This window comes from Dermacentor silvarum, chromosome 8, assembly GCF_013339745.2.
Source record: "Dermacentor silvarum isolate Dsil-2018 chromosome 8, BIME_Dsil_1.4, whole genome shotgun sequence".
NCBI lineage: Eukaryota > Metazoa > Arthropoda > Arachnida > Ixodida > Ixodidae > Dermacentor > Dermacentor silvarum.
Window position 1 is genome coordinate 60351825 of NC_051161.1, and position 21491 is coordinate 60373315.

Genomic DNA, 21491 nt, shown 5'->3' on the forward strand with positions numbered 1-21491 from the left:
TGTGCGCTTCAGTGCAAGCGACAGGCTGAATCCAATCATCCAGTAGATATAGCTAGACGGCGAAATCTCAAGCAAAGGCAAAGTTGGCTGCTGAAACACCGGAGCAAAGGGAGGCCAAATTAGCACGTTATACAGAAGCTTACCAAGCGCGGAAGTGTGCGTAGTCCTTGCAAATCCAAGCCAAACAGACTTTTTGCTCGTGACAACTAGGTTTACAGGAGTTAAACCTCAGCCAATTTTTTAATGTCATACTCGGAACGGGATCATGATGAACATGACTAGTATAATTCTCAGCTCAGGACTGCTGTTAACAGCAAGAAACAAGGAGCAGGTGCGATCCTTTCTTTAAACCTACAGAACTTTTTCAGGAAACTCAAAGTGTTACATGCTCATGCATGCTAGAGAAACATTCGTTTCTGTACAGTAGCTTGGGCACAATCCAAGCATTGAATACCTTCTGCCTAAATGTGTGAAGGGGTCCTGCAACACCTTTCAGGAAGACTGTGCAAAGGTCATTAATACCCCTGTCACACGGCACATGTAATGTCATTCGCAGTGAATGAGATTACGTGTTAATGTCATTTCTATTGCTTCTACGCAGGCATAGTGAATGACATTCACAGCTAATGGCATTCACCCATTGAATGATTTTCCCGAACTCGTTCACGCGCGACTTGTGTTGTCTCATCGACAGGGACTTGGCAACAAAATTACAAAATTGATGTTAAAACTAAATGTAATATATTTTCAAATAACCATCCAATGCTTACCATTGTATTGCTAACAATATAGTGAAAATATGTAAACAAGAAGTAGGATTTGTAAGGTTTCGTTCTCATAGCAGCCTGCCGATAAACATTGCCATCAATTACGAATGCCATTTTGTTCACCTGTGTAGACTGGGAACGCAAGACCGCAATGACATTCGGTATGAATTTCATTCACTGCAAATGACATTACATGTGCCGTGTAACAGGGGTATAACTTGACTGTGAGCTTGAACTGGGTTTGCTGTGTCTGTCCTTCCGTTACGTTGATGAGGAGGATTTGTGCACTGAAAAGAAGTTCTTGAGAATGGCGTCTGCTGTGAGAGCAAGCTGCTGTAGTAAATGAGCTCAGCATCACAGGAATTGCAAGTCCCGACTTTTCTTAAATGCACTTTGCAAGAATAGTCATTGGCAATCGAACACCAACACTGTCATTACCATGCAACCTTCCCCTAGTTTGTTTTTCGAAGTGTGTCAAGCTATGCCCACATAAAATGTCACTTGCCATACACTGCCCATCATTGAATTGAGCTTCGGCATTGCCTGAACTTCAACATTATGTGGCAGGACCCTTCAATCACACAGGCTAGTGTTAGTGCAGAGGTACACCACCAGGCTGCCCCTTCAATCACGAGACTTCTAGCTTACTGCTGGAGGCACTGTATAGTTGGGATCTACAAGAAAATCCGACCAATGGTCATCGTGTTTAGTGTGAGAATTACATAAATAGTGCTGGGATTTTCATAATGTTGAAAGAAAGAGCAGGCAGGCTTTAAATGACGCAAAAAGCTCCCTTGACACAAGTACAGGAATAAATTATGCTCAGATGTTCATGACAGGTTTCTTCACCATGTTCAAGAAGTTTTGCAAAGCCTCTTAGATATAAGCACATAAGCAGATCCAGGTCTTGTATGATATAGCAGTGAGGCTTCCTCTTCACAAATCTGAGGTTTGTGTAAATTTGACTCAGCAGTTCAAGTTGCGCACAACTGCTAATTGGCAACTACGCATGAATCTTGAGCTTATTTGAGTAAAAGTGAGCCTGACTTGCTGCAAGTCTGTGTGAGCGTAAGTTATCGCTGTCCTGGGTGTGTACGAGGCATCTTTTCCATCAGGCCCAATAAAGCCTGTGCAGGGACAGGCAAGTGGGATTCATGCACATAGAAGTAAAGCGCAAGTTGTACCTTAAATTGTGAAACCACTAAAATTTTCCCTGTAGTGCTATACTGCCGCTTACGCTTCATACATCAACATTCAGGTATCTTGGTGGCGTTACCGTTAAAATTTGCAAAAAAAGTGTCAAGGCTCCAAAATCAGCTAGCTCTGTGCCTACATAACTGCACAAAAATGTGCAAGTGCCTGTCAGAATTCAGCACAACAAAGTAAACTCGGTTATTGCAAGGTATAAATTCCTCCAAGTATGACATGCTGTATTTTAACAAGTGACAACGCTATGGTTGCCACTTCTGAGAACCTAAATTATATATAAATATATGCTTGTTGAGAATAGAAATTTTCACACACAGGCAATTCATGGTCCGTTAGTAGCTTCGTAAAGTGCAGAGATCAATCGTGCCGAATAAGTGAAACGTGGCCAAAAAGTCGGTCAAACCAGCACGAGGAGCTTGTCAAGCTGGCACTACAGAGCAATAACTATACAATAGCGCAAATCTTCACACGTGTAGTGTACATTATGCATGCATGCAGCGACGGCGAGAACTGACAACGCAAGTTTGCGCTAACCTGGTTCGTCAAGTGGTCCCGAGTATCATAGCATGTGGCAGTCTACAGACGCACGTGAAGACCACGTGCTCAGCTTCTGCGTCATAGGAATGATCCACTTGCGATTTAACGGCCCGCCTGAATGGCTGTTATGCAGATCGTAAACTCAATACATTAACTAAGAAACATGCGTGTGGCTCGCCAGAGGCCATCAGCTTCAGTACGAGCAAGGAACAAAGGTTACCGTAAACAGCCGCTTTATTCCACAGTGAACTGCACACAGTTTATATGATGCCGATCTTGTTGGCCACATCCAGCGCGTCGTAGTCAGGCGCCAACCTCACGTACGCCTTCTTCTGTCCGTCGGGCCGGATGAGCGTGTTCACGTTGGCGACGTCGATGTCGTACAGCTTCTTGACGGCCGTCTTGATCTGGTGCTTGTTGGCCCGGAGGTGGACAATGAACACGAGCGTGTTGTTATCCTCAATCTTCTTCATCGCGGACTCGGTCGTCAGCGGGTGCTTGATGATGGAGAACTGATCCAGTCGGGTCCTGGTCGGGACACTGCGGCGGGGGTACTTGGGGTTGCGGGGCAGCGACAGGGTCTTGGGCCGGCGGAACTTCACTGACGTGCGGATCTTCTTGGTGCGTGTGCCGTGCGTTCCCTTGACGACTTTCTTGCGCACGGCCATCGCCTTGGCGCGGGCCTTGGCCTGACCTGCGGCATCCTTCTTCTTTGCTGCCTGCTGCTTCTTGTCAGCACCCGACTTTTTGTCGCCAGGCTTGGAGGCCGCCGGCTTGGCAGGAGCTTTCGATGCCGACGCTGCAGCTCCGGCGGGTTTTTTGGCTGGGGCGGCTGCGGCAGCGGGCTTCTTCTTTTCCTCGGGCTTTTCAGCCTTTGCTGCAGCGGCTGCTGGAGGTTTCTTACCCTTAGGCGGCATGTTTATGAACGGACACGCGTAGCAAAGGACTTCGCCTCACACGTGTATAATACAGAAAGGATAAGCCTAGCAAAAGGAGCCAGCAGGTGGCGCAAAACAGGAAGGTACCGCAGAAAATAACATCGTATATCTAAAAAACGTTTAAATATGTTGTATTAGTAATTATATTTATTACAAAATAATTATTGTTTATATATTAATTTAAATAATAATGTTCTAAAATTGATTTTAACACTGCTTTTATTCAATTATGCTATGGTTCAGCCAATCAGTGATCCTTACTCTCGCAGGCGCGAACTTGTCATTCTAGTGCATGTTGGGATAGCTCCTTTTCATGGCTGCCTTCTAGGATGGTAAGTTGTGCATATTTTCAATCTCCGTAAATCCGACCGTGATTTAATTTCTGTGTTCAAGTTTTGTATTTAATAGTGTAAAGAAGACATGGATCTTTCATTTCAATGCGTCATTGTGGTTGTTTTTTGATTAATTTACCTTTAAATCTGGAGCCGCTGTCAGGCAGCCCCTACAAGATGAGTGGTACTATGTTCACGTTGTCCACTTTTGTTGCCGGTTTTTATTTTTTTAGGTTGCTCTTCGATTGCGTGTTGTGTGTGCTTCATACTGACGAATGTGAACTTTTGCAGGCGCGGGGACCTAAGAAGCACCTCAAGCGTTTAAACGCGCCGAAATCATGGATGCTGGACAAGCTCGGTGGAGTTTTCGTAAGTAGCAGTTTCCTTGCGAGCGGCAATCTTGCCATTGTTGCCTCGAACTTTTCGTTTGCTGACACTAATAAAAGAAATCATGACCTCAAAGCTAACGCCCTGCGTTTCACCTTTTTTTTTTTGTGCCTTTGATGCATAGCACGCACGACGGTTGCGGCGGATCACATTGGGGCATCCACGCGAGTTTTGCACATGTGTGCCGATTGGAGTAAACTGACATCAGCGTAGAGACAAAATTCAGGCAAAATTACAAATAGCGCGTCACTTTTGTTTGCGCATTGAGTTACAATTTGGGATTCGAAACGCAGTCGTCAGTAGGACATTCCACGCGAATCTACCATCACAGGCCATTTCCATTTCACAGCACATTGTCATAACGCGTAGTACAGGCCTTAATGAAGCATCGGCATGGTACTCGGGGTGTGCGGTATAAAAGGCAGTTCGTTTAGCCGACAATCCGCCACAGATCTCGAGCACATGTGCCAGAGCATTTCCAGGTTTGAAAATGTTACCGATAGAACAAATGTTTTCTTGTGCACCTTGGCTTGGATGTGCGGTGGACTAATTTGTCGCCACTGGTGTTGCATTGGCAGGTGGCGACAGCTGTGGATTCCTGGTCACTTTCTTTCACTTGTTTGCATTCGCATATTTTTGTGAGCTGAATGTCTATTAATGGAACACTGCATAGTATCGGTAGGCATGAGACCTTGAAGTAGGCCAATTTGATTTGCCCTCACTTCCTAAAGTAGTACAGGAGGCACTGCTTCTTGCTATTTGTTTAAACCAGTGTAACATGCGGTCATCTGCACTTCATGACATTCCCTGCACTTGCTGGGAAGGTAATGCGAGGCATGTGCAGGAGAGCCGAGCCGGCTCTGCGCAAGCACAGGACTGGTACTAAATTGCTATAGACTAGTTTACAGAGGGCAGGGTGAAAGAAATGGACCTATTCTAACAACTGTGATTATGGCCACATGCTAAAATAGCCTGTTGGTGTGCTTGACCCTAGGCTCCCCGGCCCAGCACTGGACCCCACAAACTGCGGGAGTCCTTGCCGCTCATCATCATGCTGAGGAATCGGCTCAAGTATGCGCTGACGGGCGCTGAGGTGAAGAAGATTGTTAAGCAGCGCCTCATCAAGGTGGATGGCAAGGTCCGCACCGACACAAACTACCCTGCTGGATTCATGGGTGAGTATTGTTGCTGCCTGCATAGACCAGCCCTCTTCTACTCCGTTTAATAGGTATCAGGCAACATTGCAAAGGCTACAGGGAACTTGTCTCCCAGCTCTCACATGCAGGCAAGAAATAGTGCACTACATGTGAAAGACAAATGTGTAGGTGTACCCCATTTAATTAGATATAAAATTGTTTGATACTGTAATGTTGCAAACTATGACCTATTACATGAAAGGTGTCCGAGATCTGAACCTATTTACCCCCAAACTAGTGGAAATGTTCTTGCAACTGGCAGCTCCAGTGAATCTTATGCGCTTGCCACCTAAATATAGTATGACTGGAAACAAATTCGCACAAGAAATGAGATTTGATGCAAACTTGCGTCCACAAGTTTTAGTAATACATGAAGTAGATCTTCTGGAGAAAGTGTCTGATGAAAGACATGACTGACGCCACTACCTGCATAGCTTCCACAGCATTGTGTGTATGCAACGGAGTATTGGCATCGAGTAATGTTACTACTGTGGCTTCTTTCTGGAAGTGCACATCGAAAAGTATATCTTGGTCTGCAGTTGCTCACAGGCAAGAAATTATGGACTGCGTAATAGTGCCTGTATTGCTGTGTCAAATGCGCTTTCCGCAATTTTGATGCCATTTACAAATATGCACTAAATGCCATTTCTGGGTCAAATTTAACCAATTGCCCCAATAGAACTACTTTACAATTTTTATATTCAGCATCAGATGCACACTGCACATAGCATCATACCGTGTGCTGTAAACATAAAGAAAGGAAATCTTAATTTAAAATCTGAGTGTGTCTTGCTCTCAAGCACATCTTGGGAATTAAAATAAAACAAATGAGATAAAAATTTGTCTGCAAGCAATGTGTGTCACATATGAACACATTGGAGAAAATCGGTCGGAAAGTTTTGTAGCAGTTGACTTGCACAAAATTATACCAGTACTACAATACTTGGTGTCCTTGTTAGTAGGCAACCTTTTGGGGCTCCCTTTCTCATTTTGCAGAGTTTGGGTATCTTTCTCACTCACCATAGATACTTTTTATAGCCTCGCAGGGTGCAAGGGCACCCGGCTGTATGCCCAATCTAGAGTGTTGGGCGGTTCTGCCATTTTCATGAACGTGAAATTTTTGTTAGGTAGCCTAAATAGTAAGATATTGGTTTGGCGAAGCTTTGCCATCATCCCTGGCAACCACTTATGCCAAAGAATTCATTTGCGAGAACAAGAAACCTCAGTGGCGCAGCAAAACTATTGCCGCACTATTGACTTTCTGATACATGCGTCTGGGGACCCACGATAACTACAAACCGTAAATTTGTGTATCACTACTACGCTTTGCTGCAAGTGTGCTCTCCCCGTTAACGGTGACATTGGGCATTTCTGGTCTCTGAGCAGTCTAGGCTGCACGAACCCACAGCAGCAGGGAGACGCACAGGAACAAGTGCCAGCGCATTGTCTACAGTTTCCAAAGTAAAATGGTACCCGCACGACGTAGTCAACAGCTTGCTGACGCACTGCTATACTTAGCTTTGCTTTAACTTCATTGCCGGTGCAGTACGGGACTGCACGGCGCGTTGACCACTTGTTTGATCCGGTCATCGGCTCGTCCGGTATTTACAATAACCGCCTACTCTACTTCAGTGTAAAAGACGAGGTTTGTGCTTGCCCTTTAAATTTGTCTGCTTTCGAACTTCCTTAAAACGGGCATCAATCGGCGGTGTTTGGGTGTAATAGCCATACTTTACATGCTATACAGGGATGGTTCTCTCCTAACGCTCCACTTGTGCTTTTAATAAACAATAACATACTTTGTAATGACGGTGAACTTAAGATTGTGATAACTGCTGTTCATTATTTAAAAAATGTTCGATTTGTATTTCATTGTGTCAAAAATTAATATTCTCACACCCCAATATTTTCCATGTACAGTCAAACCTCGATATAACAAAAGTTGTACTTGCATCGAAAAACTTCGTTAACATCGCAAATTTCGTTAAATTGAGGTTTGACTGTATACCTTATTTATTGGGACATAGTAAAAAATGGCAGCCATGTGAAACAGAAGGCAACAACGATGTTTAAATCCATATTTTGTAACAACCCATTTTATTTTTCAGATTCTTATTTGCTTAGTGTCTGGTGCTGGCAACGATGTGGCGTAAGAGTCAATATAGTGTTTTAGTGTAGTGTACCATTATCGTACAGTTTTACTGGGGCAGCTCCCATTGGTTCCCATAGTTGCATAACAGCAAGGCAGTGCCCAGGCTTTCCACTTTGAACGTAATTGTCCTTGCTACTTTCTCTCCATTGTGACGAGAAATAAATTCACTTACAAGCCTTCACTTAGCCTCGTCTAATGCTGAGAACAATCTAAGCAATGTTACGTTATTGAGGTTACCAGTTTTTGTGGTGTTAGCCCTAAAGCAGCCACGAAGCTGCCAAAGCATTCGTTTTTACCTGCAATGTGGCCCCATGGCATTTAGCTTGACTCGTCTTATTTGTCTTGGCTGGTGGTGTGCTTGGCTTTCTGTTCATATTTCCACACATTTGCAGTCACGGCAAATGGTATTATTAACGCTATGCTAAAAAAAATTCAATAGTGAAGTGCACAGACAATGAAAGAATTGTCATCAGCCTATTTTTATGTCCACTGCAGGACTGAATAAATAGGTGCCTGTAAGATGTGGCTTTAGATTCGGAACCAGATTTTTTAGTAGTGTGACCTGTGTTCTGGGCTGGGCACCATCCAAAGCCCTGGCATGTGCCTGCACTGCCTGTCTGGGGTCCAACAATGTGCCTAAACTGCACATACACCCATAGAGTTTACTGTCCGAGGCAGTGCCTTGAATGGCTGCTTCATTTGCTGCCTCTGTGGGAACATTTGATTTGGCCAGAGTGCACTCATGTCTGTACTGTCACTGAGCACACGACAGAACGTTAATGCCTGCTTGGTTTTCTCACTGTTGGCGGCTACTGGAATAACAAGACTTTGCTATACAGTTGACGACCGATAATTTGGAGTTCACGGGGAACGTAAATAAGTCCGAACTGTCGAATGTCCGAAAAAGCTAATGTGCTCAAAAAAGATTATTGTATTTACGTTTTAATGCCCCTGATCAAGGAAGAAGTGGTCGATTCGTTGCTGCACACACTTCACTTACATGCAACCACGTACGCCTATATTTCTGCCGGTTTTCTGTTGTCGCTGCTGCAAGGACTGCAAAGGCTGGAGTCGGATCCACACGGGCATTATCATCCGAGTTAGAGTCACAGTTAGATGGTGGGCGAACTTCCTCAATTATTTCGTCATCGTTCAGTTCGGCACACAGCACTGCGCTGTCATCTGCAAAGTCTTCAAATGTAACTGCGGCAGGAATCGGCACAGTCATGTCCGCATTTGAACTTGTGGTAGGCGGCAGTTCAGGCTCTTCAGTTGCGGAGTCGGGGTCATTCAGACTGACTCAAGACTCATTTGGACAAACAGAATGGCGAGAGCAGGCTGTGCGTTGGGATGCCGGAATAGGATGTGATGATTGCGATGTTGATGCAACTTCAGAATTCAGGCAAAGCCTCCAAGGTGAGCATTTCATACCTTCCAAGTCTCCCGGATTACCCGGGAGACTTCCGGACTTGGACAGTTTCTTCCGGTTGTTTGGTTGGCAGGAAAATCTCTTGGAAATTGCAGTTGTGTCCCGTTTCTATCCGCGTCCAGTGCTTTGTCAGGCCACCATTAGCAAAAAGAATCCAATCCGGTCGCAAGTTTATTGCGCAAAAAATTGCCAAGAAAGTAGTAGGGAAACCCTATACATGCGCTATTCGGCTCTAGCCTCTATGCTACCCTCATTAAGCTAGTGAGCGAATGCCGCGTTCCGCCACTAGCAACCCTCCCTTGTACTTCTGAGCGTCAGCCGCTCTGGCATATCTACATTGTGTAGGCCCACAGTCAGTTATGGCTTTAAAAGCAAGGAGCGCTAGCGCAAAAATTGTCTATAAGTATTTTAATGTAGTGCTCAGCCGAAATGATGTTGGGTATTTTGTTATCACAGAGCAATCCAGAGTGCGAGCGGCAATTTAACATCGGAAAAAAATACGAGGACGCAGTGCCGCTCGTCTAAGACACTGGGAAACGTCATCCTCGCAAAATGTGAAAGAAATGGAATTTCTAACAAACATCTGAATTTTTAAACACCCGCCGTGGTTGCTTAGTGGCTTTGGCATTGCGCTGCTAAGCAAGAGTTTGCTGGATCAAACCTTGGCCGCCGCCGCTGCATTTAGTTGGGGGCAAAATGCAAGAACCCCAGGTGGTCGAGATTAATCCGGAGTTCCCCACTACGACGTGCCTCATAATTAGATGGTGGTAGTGGGATTAGCCCCGAGAATTTAATTAAATTTTAAAGATTTCTTGAAGACAAAATTAGCAACGACGAAATGCTTGCAAAAGTGAGAGAGTGATGTTCATATATTGGTAAATAAAATTGTAAGGAAGTTCTGTTCGTCCTTGAAGACAGACATCGGGGGGGGGGGGGGGGTCGTAACCAATTGACCCCCCCCCCTCTGGTCGGAAGATCTCCCAGATTTAGTTTCTTCGAACTTGACAGGTATGGCACTTGGAATCTACAAAAGCGATTCGCTTTTACATACATGGCGTAGAAAATATCACTCATCCCAAACACTACCATAAAATATGAAAACTTGTTTCCAAGCAGGCGTAGCGCTGTGACCGAGGCAAGGCCTTGGGGATTAGCATGTTACGTGTAATCTCCTAGGCCATACTTGATGTCTCATTGAGGTTGCCAGTCTCAATGGTGGCAGAATCCGCGTACGCTACAGTCACGGACGGTGTCCGGATAAATGTAGAGCTGGCGGCTGCCCGAAATATTGGTCGTCCTTACCCATTAAGTCTACGGGGGCCATTGGCAGTGCTGCAAAGCTGTCTGAATTACCGAGCATGTCTGGATTATCGGTCGGCGACTGTATATTGGTTTCAAGGTGACTTCACTATAACCACTGCTGCATCATCTGCTTATGCTGTCTAGCACAGCATCACGCCTTTTTGCAATAAGGCACAATACACAACTAGCGTGGGAGTAAAATGCACCTTTATCTGCAAGTATTGTTTGCACGAACAACATTGTCTATGATGCCACTTTCAGAGTGGCACTCTAGGCGTCGTAGCCTATGTAGGAGTTGCAGGTGCCAGTGTGTTGCATGAAAGCCTAAGAACTATGCATATTGATACATATCCATTTCATGTCTGGCCAAGTTGGTGTATAATGTTTAAAGTAATGTATAAAGTTTATTCAAGTAAGAGAGCAATTTCCCAGAATCCTTAGCCTTGAAATCGCCTCCTGTGTAATATGCGAGGTTGATAAATTCAGGTGTGCAGGAACTGTGCAGGCATTTTGATACAATTGTGTATTTCTGCGCCAAAAGCATGCAATTGGTTGAAATTGCACCACACTGCGCCAAAGTGACCCCGATTAAACAAGTTCTGTTGCACGGTCAGTAGCTCTGATGTCTGTTTTATCTTTCCTCACAAGTGATGACCACTGTCAAATCTATAGCACAAATGAGAGCTGTAATACGAGGAACATTCAACTCTGAGCCCGCATTATGCACCTCGCAGTCTGGACGCCACGAATAGTTGCATGTCTTCTATTTTGTTGCGATGGGAAATTAAGCATACTCACATAATGCATTTTGCAATCAGCCATTGTTTTGAGCACCATATGATGGCTTTGCTTTCAAAGCTGGTTGCATCTTTGGTGCTTGCATGGTCTACACACTCTAAGCTTGTAGGGCATTGCACGGCATGCGGTTGCGGAAATTTAGTCGCTGGTGTATTCGTTCCTTAAGAAAAATTCTGCAAGCGGTCAAAAATAGTTCCGTGCAGTGCAGTTCTGCAAGCACGCATTGCTGCAGCAAAATACGTTGTATTTTACACCATCTAGACAAAATCTGTTGTAGCTGATAGTTCGTTAAAAGTGAAATTGGTTGCATTAATATTAACCTAACCTAAAAGCGTACCAAACTAAGTGAGTGCATTAGTCTGTTGCATCCAAGAGTATGTTGTATGCGGATCCGTTGTAACGGGCGTGGACTTATCCCCTGGTTTCTAAGCTCGTAAAAGCACTTTTTTTCTCTACCCCGTGGTAGCGCTGATCTAGAATGGGGCTTCAGTGAAAATAAGGACCTTCTAGACGGACGGAACTCGCTCTCCCATTGCTAACATATTGGGCTTTTAAAAACTTGGGAAGTTAACAAAGATGTTCGAGAACAATTTAGGGACCCTGCAAAGAGCAGTGGAACAAATGTTAGGCGTAACCTTTTAAGACAGAAAGAGCGCAGTGTGCATCGGCAAGCAAATGGGGATAGCCGATATTCTAGTTCAAAACATGGATCTGGGAGAGGCCTTCGTCCTACAGTGAACATAAAAATAGCCTAATGATAGTAACCTCTACGATTAATTTGTATTAATGCTGAACAAGTGCCAGTCCATAGTGGCTGAACGAAAGGTACAATACAAATTTCACTTACATCAGTATATCCTTTAAAAAAAAGCACCAGAGCTGAGTTGCTTTTTAGGAGTGGGGTGGCTTGATAAACTTTGTGTGAGCGAGCTTGTGATGCTGTCCTGATAAAATGGCAGACTGGAGACTCGACGGTGGGCCTTTGCGCAGACGTGGTGACGATTGAGAAGACAGGCGAGTTCTTCCGGCTGCTGTACGATGTGAAGGGCCGCTTCATCCTGCACCGCATCACCCCCGAGGAGGCCAAGTACAAGCTGTGCCGTGTCAAGCGGGTCCAGGTGGGCCCCAAGGGAGTGCCCTTCCTCACCACCCACGACGCGCGCACCATCCGGTACCCTGACCCCCTCATCAAGGTCAATGACACTGTCAAGGTGGACCTGGCCACTGGCAAGATCGATGACTACATCAAGTTCGATTCTGGTCAGTATGCCTGTCAGGCTAGCTAAGTGCATGCTGGTCGCAGGAAACCATTGCCAAGGCACATGGAAAAAGGCAGTGCACTGCACCTGTGCAGTTCTCTCTGTGGTGGCCTTGTTCATTACGCCTGTTCGTGGCCTTGTTCATTACGCCTGTTCGTAGGTACAGCTATAGTGTTGGTCTTGTTGGATATCTTGGATTGTACAAAAGCCTTTGATACCCTGTGTAGCAAAAGCTGAGAAACTGGTTTTTAGCAATCTTTTGTAGTAAATTAAGCAAATGCATTAACTGGACAAAAATGGCCCTCATATTTGAAATAAGCACCAAGTTTTATGTAGTCTTCAGTACCATTACCCTAATAAATATTTTTAATTGTAGAGGTGCACAGCAAAAAAGTACTGTAGCAGATGATGAGGGACACGAAAGAGCAAGACTAAATCGCCTTAGACTAGTAAAGCGTATTCTTTCGAAACTGTATCATTTGGTTGGGGTTCCTCACGCATCATTCTTGGGCTCAAATGCCTGCTATGGAGTTGTGGCTTGTAATCATGTAGGAAATAAAAAAAACAGAGAAAGGCATTAGGCATTTGCAAGGCCACCTCTTCTGATGCCAGTCTCTCCCTTCTATCTTAAGACATACTGGTGGCTTAGTTGGTTAATGATGAAATGTGGCAGCGCACATTTGAGTCCTTGTACATTGAGTACAAGGACGTAACACAGTGAACAAACTCAATCACTGTGTTACGTCATGTCGAAGCCATTTGTCCCTTCTATCACTCGCCATATGGGCACGCCGCATATTGAACCTTAGGAACAGCACACTGTACAGGTCTGAGTGCAGCTGGCCACCGGGTGTGCCATTACCTTCTGCTCGTGTGTCACAATAATAGTTCTCAGCCTGAATACATCAAAAGATTAGGTCTGCTCAATTCACCTGCACCACCTAGACCAGTTCACGAGGTGCTGCACCCTGCCGTTCATTTCAGCGGTTCAGTAATGGCGCACTCTGAACCATGCCATTCGTTTTCAAAAGGTGCGGGCAGGTTTGCGATTTTGCTGTGCCCTGTCTACTGTATGTGCCTACTTGGCGCATACATACAGGTCTGAAGCAGCAGATGACGCAGCACACAGGTGCTAGTTCCGTTGAAGCTCGTTTATTTGCGCCTGCTGTGTCTGCGCGAGTGGAGGGTGTACTTACGGCTCGGAAACCAATCATACCTGCAGTTTGGGACCTCTCAAGTTTGCGTGCTCAGTGCACATTAGAAAAAAACTCCTGCTCCACAGTAATCGAGCTGCACAATTTCTTAACTTCTCGTGCACCACTGTGAACTGGTTCACAGTGGTGCAGGCAGGTCAAACACATCTTTTGTCTGTCACTTGCAATGGCAACTTTTTCTCCAGAGCGTCTGCACAATTAACAGCACATTACAACTTCCTAGTTGCGCTGCAGACAAGCGGATGACAAACCCAGCACAGGATGACTAGAAATGACTGCTTGCCATCACATACTGAGTGCTTTTCACATTTTTTTGAATGAGAAAAGTACTGTTACATGACACTTTCTCTTTTTTCTTTCTCCCATGCTTGTGATAGAATTGTTTGCATTTCATGCATTGCGGTCGCAATCGAAGCCATGGTTTCCCTTCTAACTGGAAGCTGTGGTCAAAACGCAGACCAAAAACAATGGCTTCCGACGGTCGCACTACATCGCTCATACTCGGTGTAGGGCATTACCATGAGAACCCAACATCGCTTATTGATAAGCCTGCCGGTCTGGCTAAAGCTTGCACTTTAATTTATACTCAGCGAAACCTGCCTAAAATTCTGGATAATCATAATTGGAAGTTCAACATATCCAATTCCCCAGAAAATGAGTTTATTTCACAAGTAGTCAAGAAAGCCTGTCAGCCAGTGATGCTACCGCTGCGCCATTTGCGCCGAACTGCGCCGAAAGGCTAACTCGGCTACATCCTGCTATATTTCAGCAAAATATGAGAAATCTGCGCCCACTCTGCGCTGAAAGGGTTGCTCGGGCTTTCAAAAATGAAACTATGCCCTCAAGCGCTGTTTTACCGCACCATCTGAAGTGTCACTGCGTGGACCAGCGGCTGCATTAGTTCCGTGGTGAACTGAGTCAGGGGATCGTACTGCTGTTTCTTCCATGGGTTGCTGTCTATATTCAATACCTTCCACCCTGACCGCATGCGGGTTGCTGAGGCAACGGGACAACCTAGTTCTTCAGGCAGCAGCAAGCGATCGCGCTGGCACCGAAACAGACCCCGCACTCCTTTATGACCAATGTAAAACGCTGACTGAAGTTTCGGACGCTGTGTATGGTGTCTCGGTCGATTTTTGCAACATAACGCGCGCACTGACGCGGACGCGGTGGCCGTGAACAATTTTTCGCAATCAGTTTGTCGCCCCCCCTTCCACAGACACACACACACTTTTCTTGGCATGGCAATTTCAGGGCGTAAGAATGGCATACGGCCAAGGTTTTGGTCAACTCGGCTACTTTCGCTGCTGGATGCTGAGGAAGCGCCACTTTTTTTGGACTGGCCGATTTTTCGGATGGGTTCGCGGCCCCTAGGGAGTCCGGAAAATTGGACAGGAAGAACTACGTAAGCTTTTCGTACCGCTGGTGGTAACTTTTTACAAAGGAGTGCTCCATCTTGGAGAATACATTTATAGGAGCAAAATTATGCTGAAGGTTGCCAAACGTTTCCTAATTCTGCATGTGGCCCATCCAAGTGCTTCCGGGATCTTCAAGCACATCTTAGGACAACCACAGCTTTGTCGCAGTCCACACTTAAGGACAGCGATAAAGGGAGGGATGGGGTCATTTTTAGTGTTTGGATTGAATTTATGAACCAGGTGACCACTTACTGCTTTCACATGCATTGTCAACTGTAAACGCCCCATATAATAGTTTGCAATCGCTTTCATAAACCTGCCCCGAAAGTCCATTTTACTGCTCCAAAACGCATTTATGGCTGCTCCAAAAGCTGCTCCGAAAGGGGATGGGCCAGTAGCATCACTGCTGTCAGCGCATTGCTACGTGCATGCATGTGTGCCTGTGGGCTGGATCAGTCCGTATTTTGACCCTTGTCCTGCTGTCGCCGCAAGTAGATTAACGTCAGTACGGTGTCTATCCCCTGGTAACTTGAAAAGTGAATCGCGCTCCGATAGCCAAGTGACCATGGGTCTCTTTGCAGCAGTCGTTTTTTTGGCACTTCACTGTTGGTTTCTTGTTTAGGTAATTTACATCACCCACATAGGGCATTATAGGGGGAGTAATTGCACAATGTACAGGGCATTTCACCTAGGTGATGGAGAGGATGCATTTATCAATACAGTTAAACCTCGATATAATGGGCAGGGTTGTGAAACGTTCTAAATTATCGTTCAGTGGCTGTATGAAATGCCATTTTGGAGATGTGATTTTTCTGTATTGAATAAAGGTTCAACCTGTCAAAACCCTAGAAAAAAAGATACTGTCAAGTTTCAGTGCCCTAAATTTATCAAAGTAACTGCAAACTTTCCTATACCCTTCTTATGTGGCTGCTAGCAATTTCATGAAGCAAAAGCTCACTGCTTTGGGCTTCACAGGGGCAAAAGGTCCAAATCAAGGGAAAGTAGAATTAATGGACAGAAAACAGCAATTTCTTGCTGTGCCAATGCAGTAAGTAAAAGAAACAGTTACTCTTCTGTATCACTATGCTTCATTGGAGGAACTTTGCATGGTGGTGCAGTCGTCCCTGTAAATGTGGATTCTACAATTGAATAAATCTCCCAACTAGTACTTCACTGTGAGAGAGATGGCCAGCAGTGTCTTCATTCATTTTACTCTAGTCTGGGGTCTTAGCCAATGCACAAATTTATATTTGCCAACATTTTCGGCACTTTGTCCAGAAGGGAGTGCAAAACTAAATCAGTTTTAAGTGGCACGGTATTCTTTCAAAACAGTTGAACCGTGTTAGAACAAACAGAACGAACAATTTACTTTCGACATAATCACAATGGAATGGCATCAAGCCCGACCCACGTGGAGCGATTTTCTTGTGAAAAACTGGCAAACGGCCATGCGTGGCTGTTCGCCAGTTTTTCATATCTAGCTCGCCGGTAGCGGCGAATGAAGGCTGTCAGCGCGGACCAATCCGGGCACGGTCGCATTCGACTTCCTGCTGTCGCATTTGACTCTGCTAGCTAGCCAAAAAGACTAGATGAAACATGGCGACAAAAGCTGCGCACATTGCGTACAATGATCGACTAATCACAGCCATCCAGGCGCGACCAATATGGTTCAGTTGCAGATGAAAAACTATTTTTTCACTGCATTTTACAGGCAATAGAATCGCGCTGTTTCTAGCAACACTGAAGTCGTGGCGACGGCGATACGTTGGCATTTTGCCGCGCTGGTGCCGGCCACACGAAGTTCGCTCCATGTGGGCCGGGCTTAAAATTATGCCCGGAAATCATTGAGAACCAACTAGTGTGTGAATTGGCTGGGTATAACAAAGCTCCCTGCTTATTTCTTGTCCTCTATGCACAATGATGGGCATGTCACACATAACCAGCAACACATGGCGAGCCCCAAGCTTTCGCTGTGTTGGCAACTGCCTACCGTCGGACACTGTCATCGCCATCACAAAATGGCGACACAGCACGTTTTTGCAGATTGAAGTTGGTGCTGTTTGTACAAAAAAAAATTATGGGGTTTTACATGCCAAAACCATGATCTGACCATGAGGCATGCAGTATTTGGGGACTCGGGAATAATTTGGACCACCTAAGGTTATTGAACAGGCACCTAAATCTAAGTACAGTAAAAGCTCGTTAATTCGAATTTCGCGGGGACGCCCAATGAGTTCGAATTAAACTGAAGTTCGAACTAACGAAATTCATTGAAAAAACAGCAGGAATTGAGACCGGGTTGTTGGAAAATCACTCGAAATATTTACTTGCGAAAATAATCCGTGATCACTGTCTGTTTCTCTTCTTTGAATGCGATCGCTATAGCCTTGTTTTCCAACGCGCGAACGTGGCAGAAAGCATCCTCTGCGTCTTCCACGAAGCTGAAGAATAGACGCGCGACACGCATAGCCTCCATTAGTTCCAAAGCTAAGGGCCGCGTGGGTGCATCATCCTCTTCGCCATCCGCACCTACATCGACGACGGGCGCTTCTCCACCAGTCACCTGCGCGATATCATCGTCGGTGATTGTGCCGCAGACCGCTGCACAGCGATCTGCATCAACGTAGTCGTCGAAGGTCACGTCCTCCAGCGCATCCCGCGATCCGGCAGGAATGACCACGGCCTCGCGCTCGTCGGGCTCGCAAGCTGTGCCCTCATTGGTCACACAAAAGCCACTGTGGCGGAAGCAATTGGCAACAGTTGTTGCCGTGACCTGATCCCAGGAACGCACCAACATATGCAAGGCCGTGAGCAGCGTCACATCGTAGCGACACGGCACCGAACGACTTCGTAGCTCTGACGTACACGAGGCCTAGCGACTGAATGTGCGGCACACAAAGGACACGGAGACTACGCAGACATGTTCGGCACGAACCACTACACGATGCGAAGAGCGAGCGCAATGACGACAGTGACGCCACTGTGCTCGCGCCATCTATCATTGAGCCTTGAAAGCTTGCGGCGGCAGTATAAAATACCACCACGCAGCGGCGCGCAGTTCGAATTATCGATAAAAGAGCCGATGCGCGCGTGAACTAACGAGTTGGTTAACCCATAGACGCCTATATATTGTGGCCGGACCATGACCATCAGTTCGAATTAACCCGAAAGTTCGGAATTAATGAGGTGCGAATTAACGAGCTTTCACTGTACACGGATGTTTTCGCATTTTGCCCCCATTGAAATGTGGTCGGCATGGCCAGGAGTTGATTCAGCGACCTCGTGCTTAGCAGCCCAACACCATAGCCGCTAAGATCTAGAGCAGTAGTCTCGGCCATAACTTTCAGGGATACTGTCACTTTCACAAGATTTCGTAGGACTCGGTGGTACTGAATGCGTCGGTGTAATCGGCCAAGAGCATTTCTGGTGCTGTTTCAAACTTGCTGTCAGCCGTATACTGTATTGTGCATATACAGTAGAACCTCGCTGATACGTTCCCGCTTAATACGATTTCCCGGCTCCCATGTTCGCAATCGCGAAGAATAAACATAACCCCATAGAGGAATGTCTTAATACGCTCTGCATTGCGGAAAACTGCGATCATATGATACGTTCTGCAGTGAAAAATTATCATTCAGGTGTGCAAAAAGGCCGCTCTCATGTGCTTGTGAAGCGCTAAGTGGCAGACAGCCGCCGGCGTGGCTTCTCTGCAGTGCTTATCCCCCCTCCCTCTGCGACTTTTCTGCATTGCTCGTTCGCCCGAAGTGACGAAGCGCGGTAGCAGCGGCGAGCGAATTTATGTTTGCGCTACCTCACCCCTCGCTTCAACGCGAACTACTAAGCGTCGAAAACAGACGGACGGCGCGCGGCACTACGACTCGCCGAGATCGTAGCGGAGGTGGGCGGACTAGGCGCCTGAAGACGGGCGGCGAGAACGAAGGCTTGCGCCTACCGGCTACCTTCACCGAAGCCCTTGTTGGCTTGGAAGCCTTACAAAGCTTCTTTTGCACGAAAGACAACGAAAATGCGGACAAAGGTCTGCAATGTGTAAAAGGAGTTGTTCCTGTCCAAGGGTGTGACACACCAGCAGAAAATACGAATCTCGATAGTTCGAACTCGAAGGGGCCCGAAAGTTTGTTCGAATTAAAAGGACATATTTTTGACGTTATTTGTGCACCATAGCGCTACATACGAACGGTGTGAGTCGTGGCGCGCAAGCACATAGCGATCGAGGGCCACGAAACTGCCCACACCGGGGAACACTCGCATCTCGATAGTGCCTCTTCCTCTTCACAATCTCTCTTGCATCCCGATAACGGCAGTGACCGTAACTTCAGGGAGTGGGCGAAGGTGAGAGAGGAGGGCGGCAGGGAAGCGCATTTGGCCTTCTCTGCAACCCCGTCGCTTCTGTGGCTCCCCTCGCCCTCCCTCAACTCTCTCGTAGCTCCCTCACCTTCGACTGTCTCCGTGTGCGCCCGGCGCCAGCTCATGCCGCTCCCCAAAGTTTCATTTTCTGCCGTTGAAGCGAGTGTTGGCCGAACTGGGCCTCCGTGTTGCGTCCCTCTGCGCCGCAGCCACTGCGTTGGCTGAAACGGCGACCTAACCATTTGAGAGAGGAAATTTTCGCCATGGTATTTTTTTCTTTCTTTATTTTTCTGCGCGGCGTTGAGGGGTCTCTCCTAAGCTTTTCTTTTATGGCGGTGTCGGAGAATTGCCAGGCGGAGGTGCCGCCACGTGATTTGGCGTGCTGCTAAGAGCATTGTCGGTGCGCGGTTATGTTCTAATTACCAAGCGTTCTCGCCCATTGAAGTACATACTCAACTTTGACGGGGACCACAGCGGCAGTTCGAATTAACGAGATTCAATTGTAACTATGTTTTGCAAGAAATTGATGTTTTCTGCCCTTGCACCTCAATATGGGAAGACAGCTTCAATTTTTACTGGATTCGGATCGTACGTTTATTTTTCGCATATTTTTTGAAAATGTATGAACGAGGTCTACTGTATATGTAAACGACCCGAGACTACGCAAGGATTTTAGCGTTGTGTGCAGTTATTTCCGCATGTATTTTTAGGCTGTAGTAATTAGAGGTGACGATGTTGCTTCAAAAAGTCCAGTGCAGAGTCTTGTGAACGTGATAATGCACGAATACCACCCCTGTGTGCTTGATATCGGTGGCCAAAGCAGCGCAAATGGCGAAGAGGATGCGCTGCTTTCATTGTGAAAGCTCAAATACAGGCTGTGAAGGGTAAATTGTACACATCTTTTTTTTTTTTTTTTCTGGTTGCAAATGTGATGGGCATGGTATATTTTTCTTTTGTGAATCGGTGGCATGTTATTTAGGTGCATTTTTATTATATTCCTTTAAGCCAGCGTTGAAAATGTTGAGCACACATTGTCAGTGAAGGGAGGGATGGCACTAAGGTTCATTCGACAAGTTTTCAAATGTGGTGCTTATTCTAGGGTATTTGTAAATACGGGGTAACTGTTGTGATTTTCATTTGAGCAAAAGCATGTCACTTGGTTTTGTGTTACAGGGAACATGTGCATGGTGACCGGTGGCCACAACTTGGGCCGTGTGGGCATCATCACCTCTCGGGAGCGGCACCCTGGTTCGTTCGACATTGTCCATGTCAAGGATTCCCAGGGTCACTCATTTGCCACCAGGTGCGTTTGGGGAACACTGTTATTTCTTTAGTGGAGTTGTTTAGTTTTACTGGAGTTGACTTGTTTGCTGTGGTATGGGGTCTTCCACAGTGTATAATGCTTGGCAACTGAAAAAGGATAGCACACACATACGCTGTGCAGCATGGTCTAGTCTTGATGTTTGAAGTGCAAAACAGGTGAAATTCATCCTAGATTGCTGTGACACTTTATCCAGGCAGTTATTTTGCAAAGCCTGTAAAAATATTGATGTGAGACAAGTTTCTTGAAGCTTCTGGGCCATCTTCTAATTGCATTTAAAAATGCGCGTTTGCTGTGTGGATATACCATGCTATGAGGAGAACATTACTACTTTTTGTGATAACCTGATCGCATGATTGGTCTTACTGAGCATGGTTTCATACAGCAATTGCTGTGCACATTGGGTGCTGTCCTCGTGTCAGTGCAGTCAAAACTTGTGCATTGTGTTTTGTGCAGGTTGAACTACATCTTTGTCATTGGCAAGAGCACAAAGCCCTACATCTCGCTGCCTCGCGGCAAGGGTATCAAGCTTACCGTCGCTGAAGAGCGTGACCGGCGCCTTCAGCTCAAGGCCCAGCACTGAGCCAATAAACAGACTTGACGCCTCCCTGCCTTTTTTGTACAGTGGAGCAATGTGTGTGTTCTTTGCGCACTAGTTTCCTGAGGGCATCCCGTGCCTCCCTCTTGTATTGCTACTGAATACAGTAGAATCCTGCTAAAGTTCAGATGTTGCGAACTGCTTTTCAGACCATGGCAGATACAACTGAGCTGCTTCGTGATCCCTGGCATGGCAGTAGCACCATGCCCAGGCTGACTAGAGTGGCTGCTCCGGTCTCGTTCCTGTTGCCAGGGTCACCTACATCGCTC

The 21491-nt window shown here is 46.2% G+C and overlaps 2 protein-coding genes across 2 annotated transcripts; one reads left to right on the forward strand and one right to left on the reverse strand.

Moving 5' to 3' along the window:
* Positions 1-2729: 2729 nt before the first annotated feature.
* LOC119461302 (60S ribosomal protein L23a) lies at positions 2730-3498 on the reverse strand. Its single transcript, XM_037722551.2, has one exon. It carries the CDS (start codon positions 3428-3430, stop codon positions 2774-2776), a length of 657 nt encoding a protein of 218 aa, XP_037578479.1. The 5' UTR covers positions 3431-3498; the 3' UTR covers positions 2730-2773.
* Positions 3499-3743: 245 nt separating this feature from the next.
* Positions 3744-21253, forward strand: LOC119461301 (40S ribosomal protein S4). Its single transcript, XM_037722550.2, has 6 exons — positions 3744-3783; positions 4075-4152; positions 5165-5345; positions 12038-12307; positions 20477-20606; positions 21081-21253. The coding sequence occupies exons 1-6, from the start codon at positions 3781-3783 to the stop codon at positions 21205-21207; spliced, it is 789 nt and encodes a 262-aa protein (XP_037578478.1). The 5' UTR covers positions 3744-3780; the 3' UTR covers positions 21208-21253.
* The last annotated feature ends 238 nt before the right edge of the window (positions 21254-21491 follow it).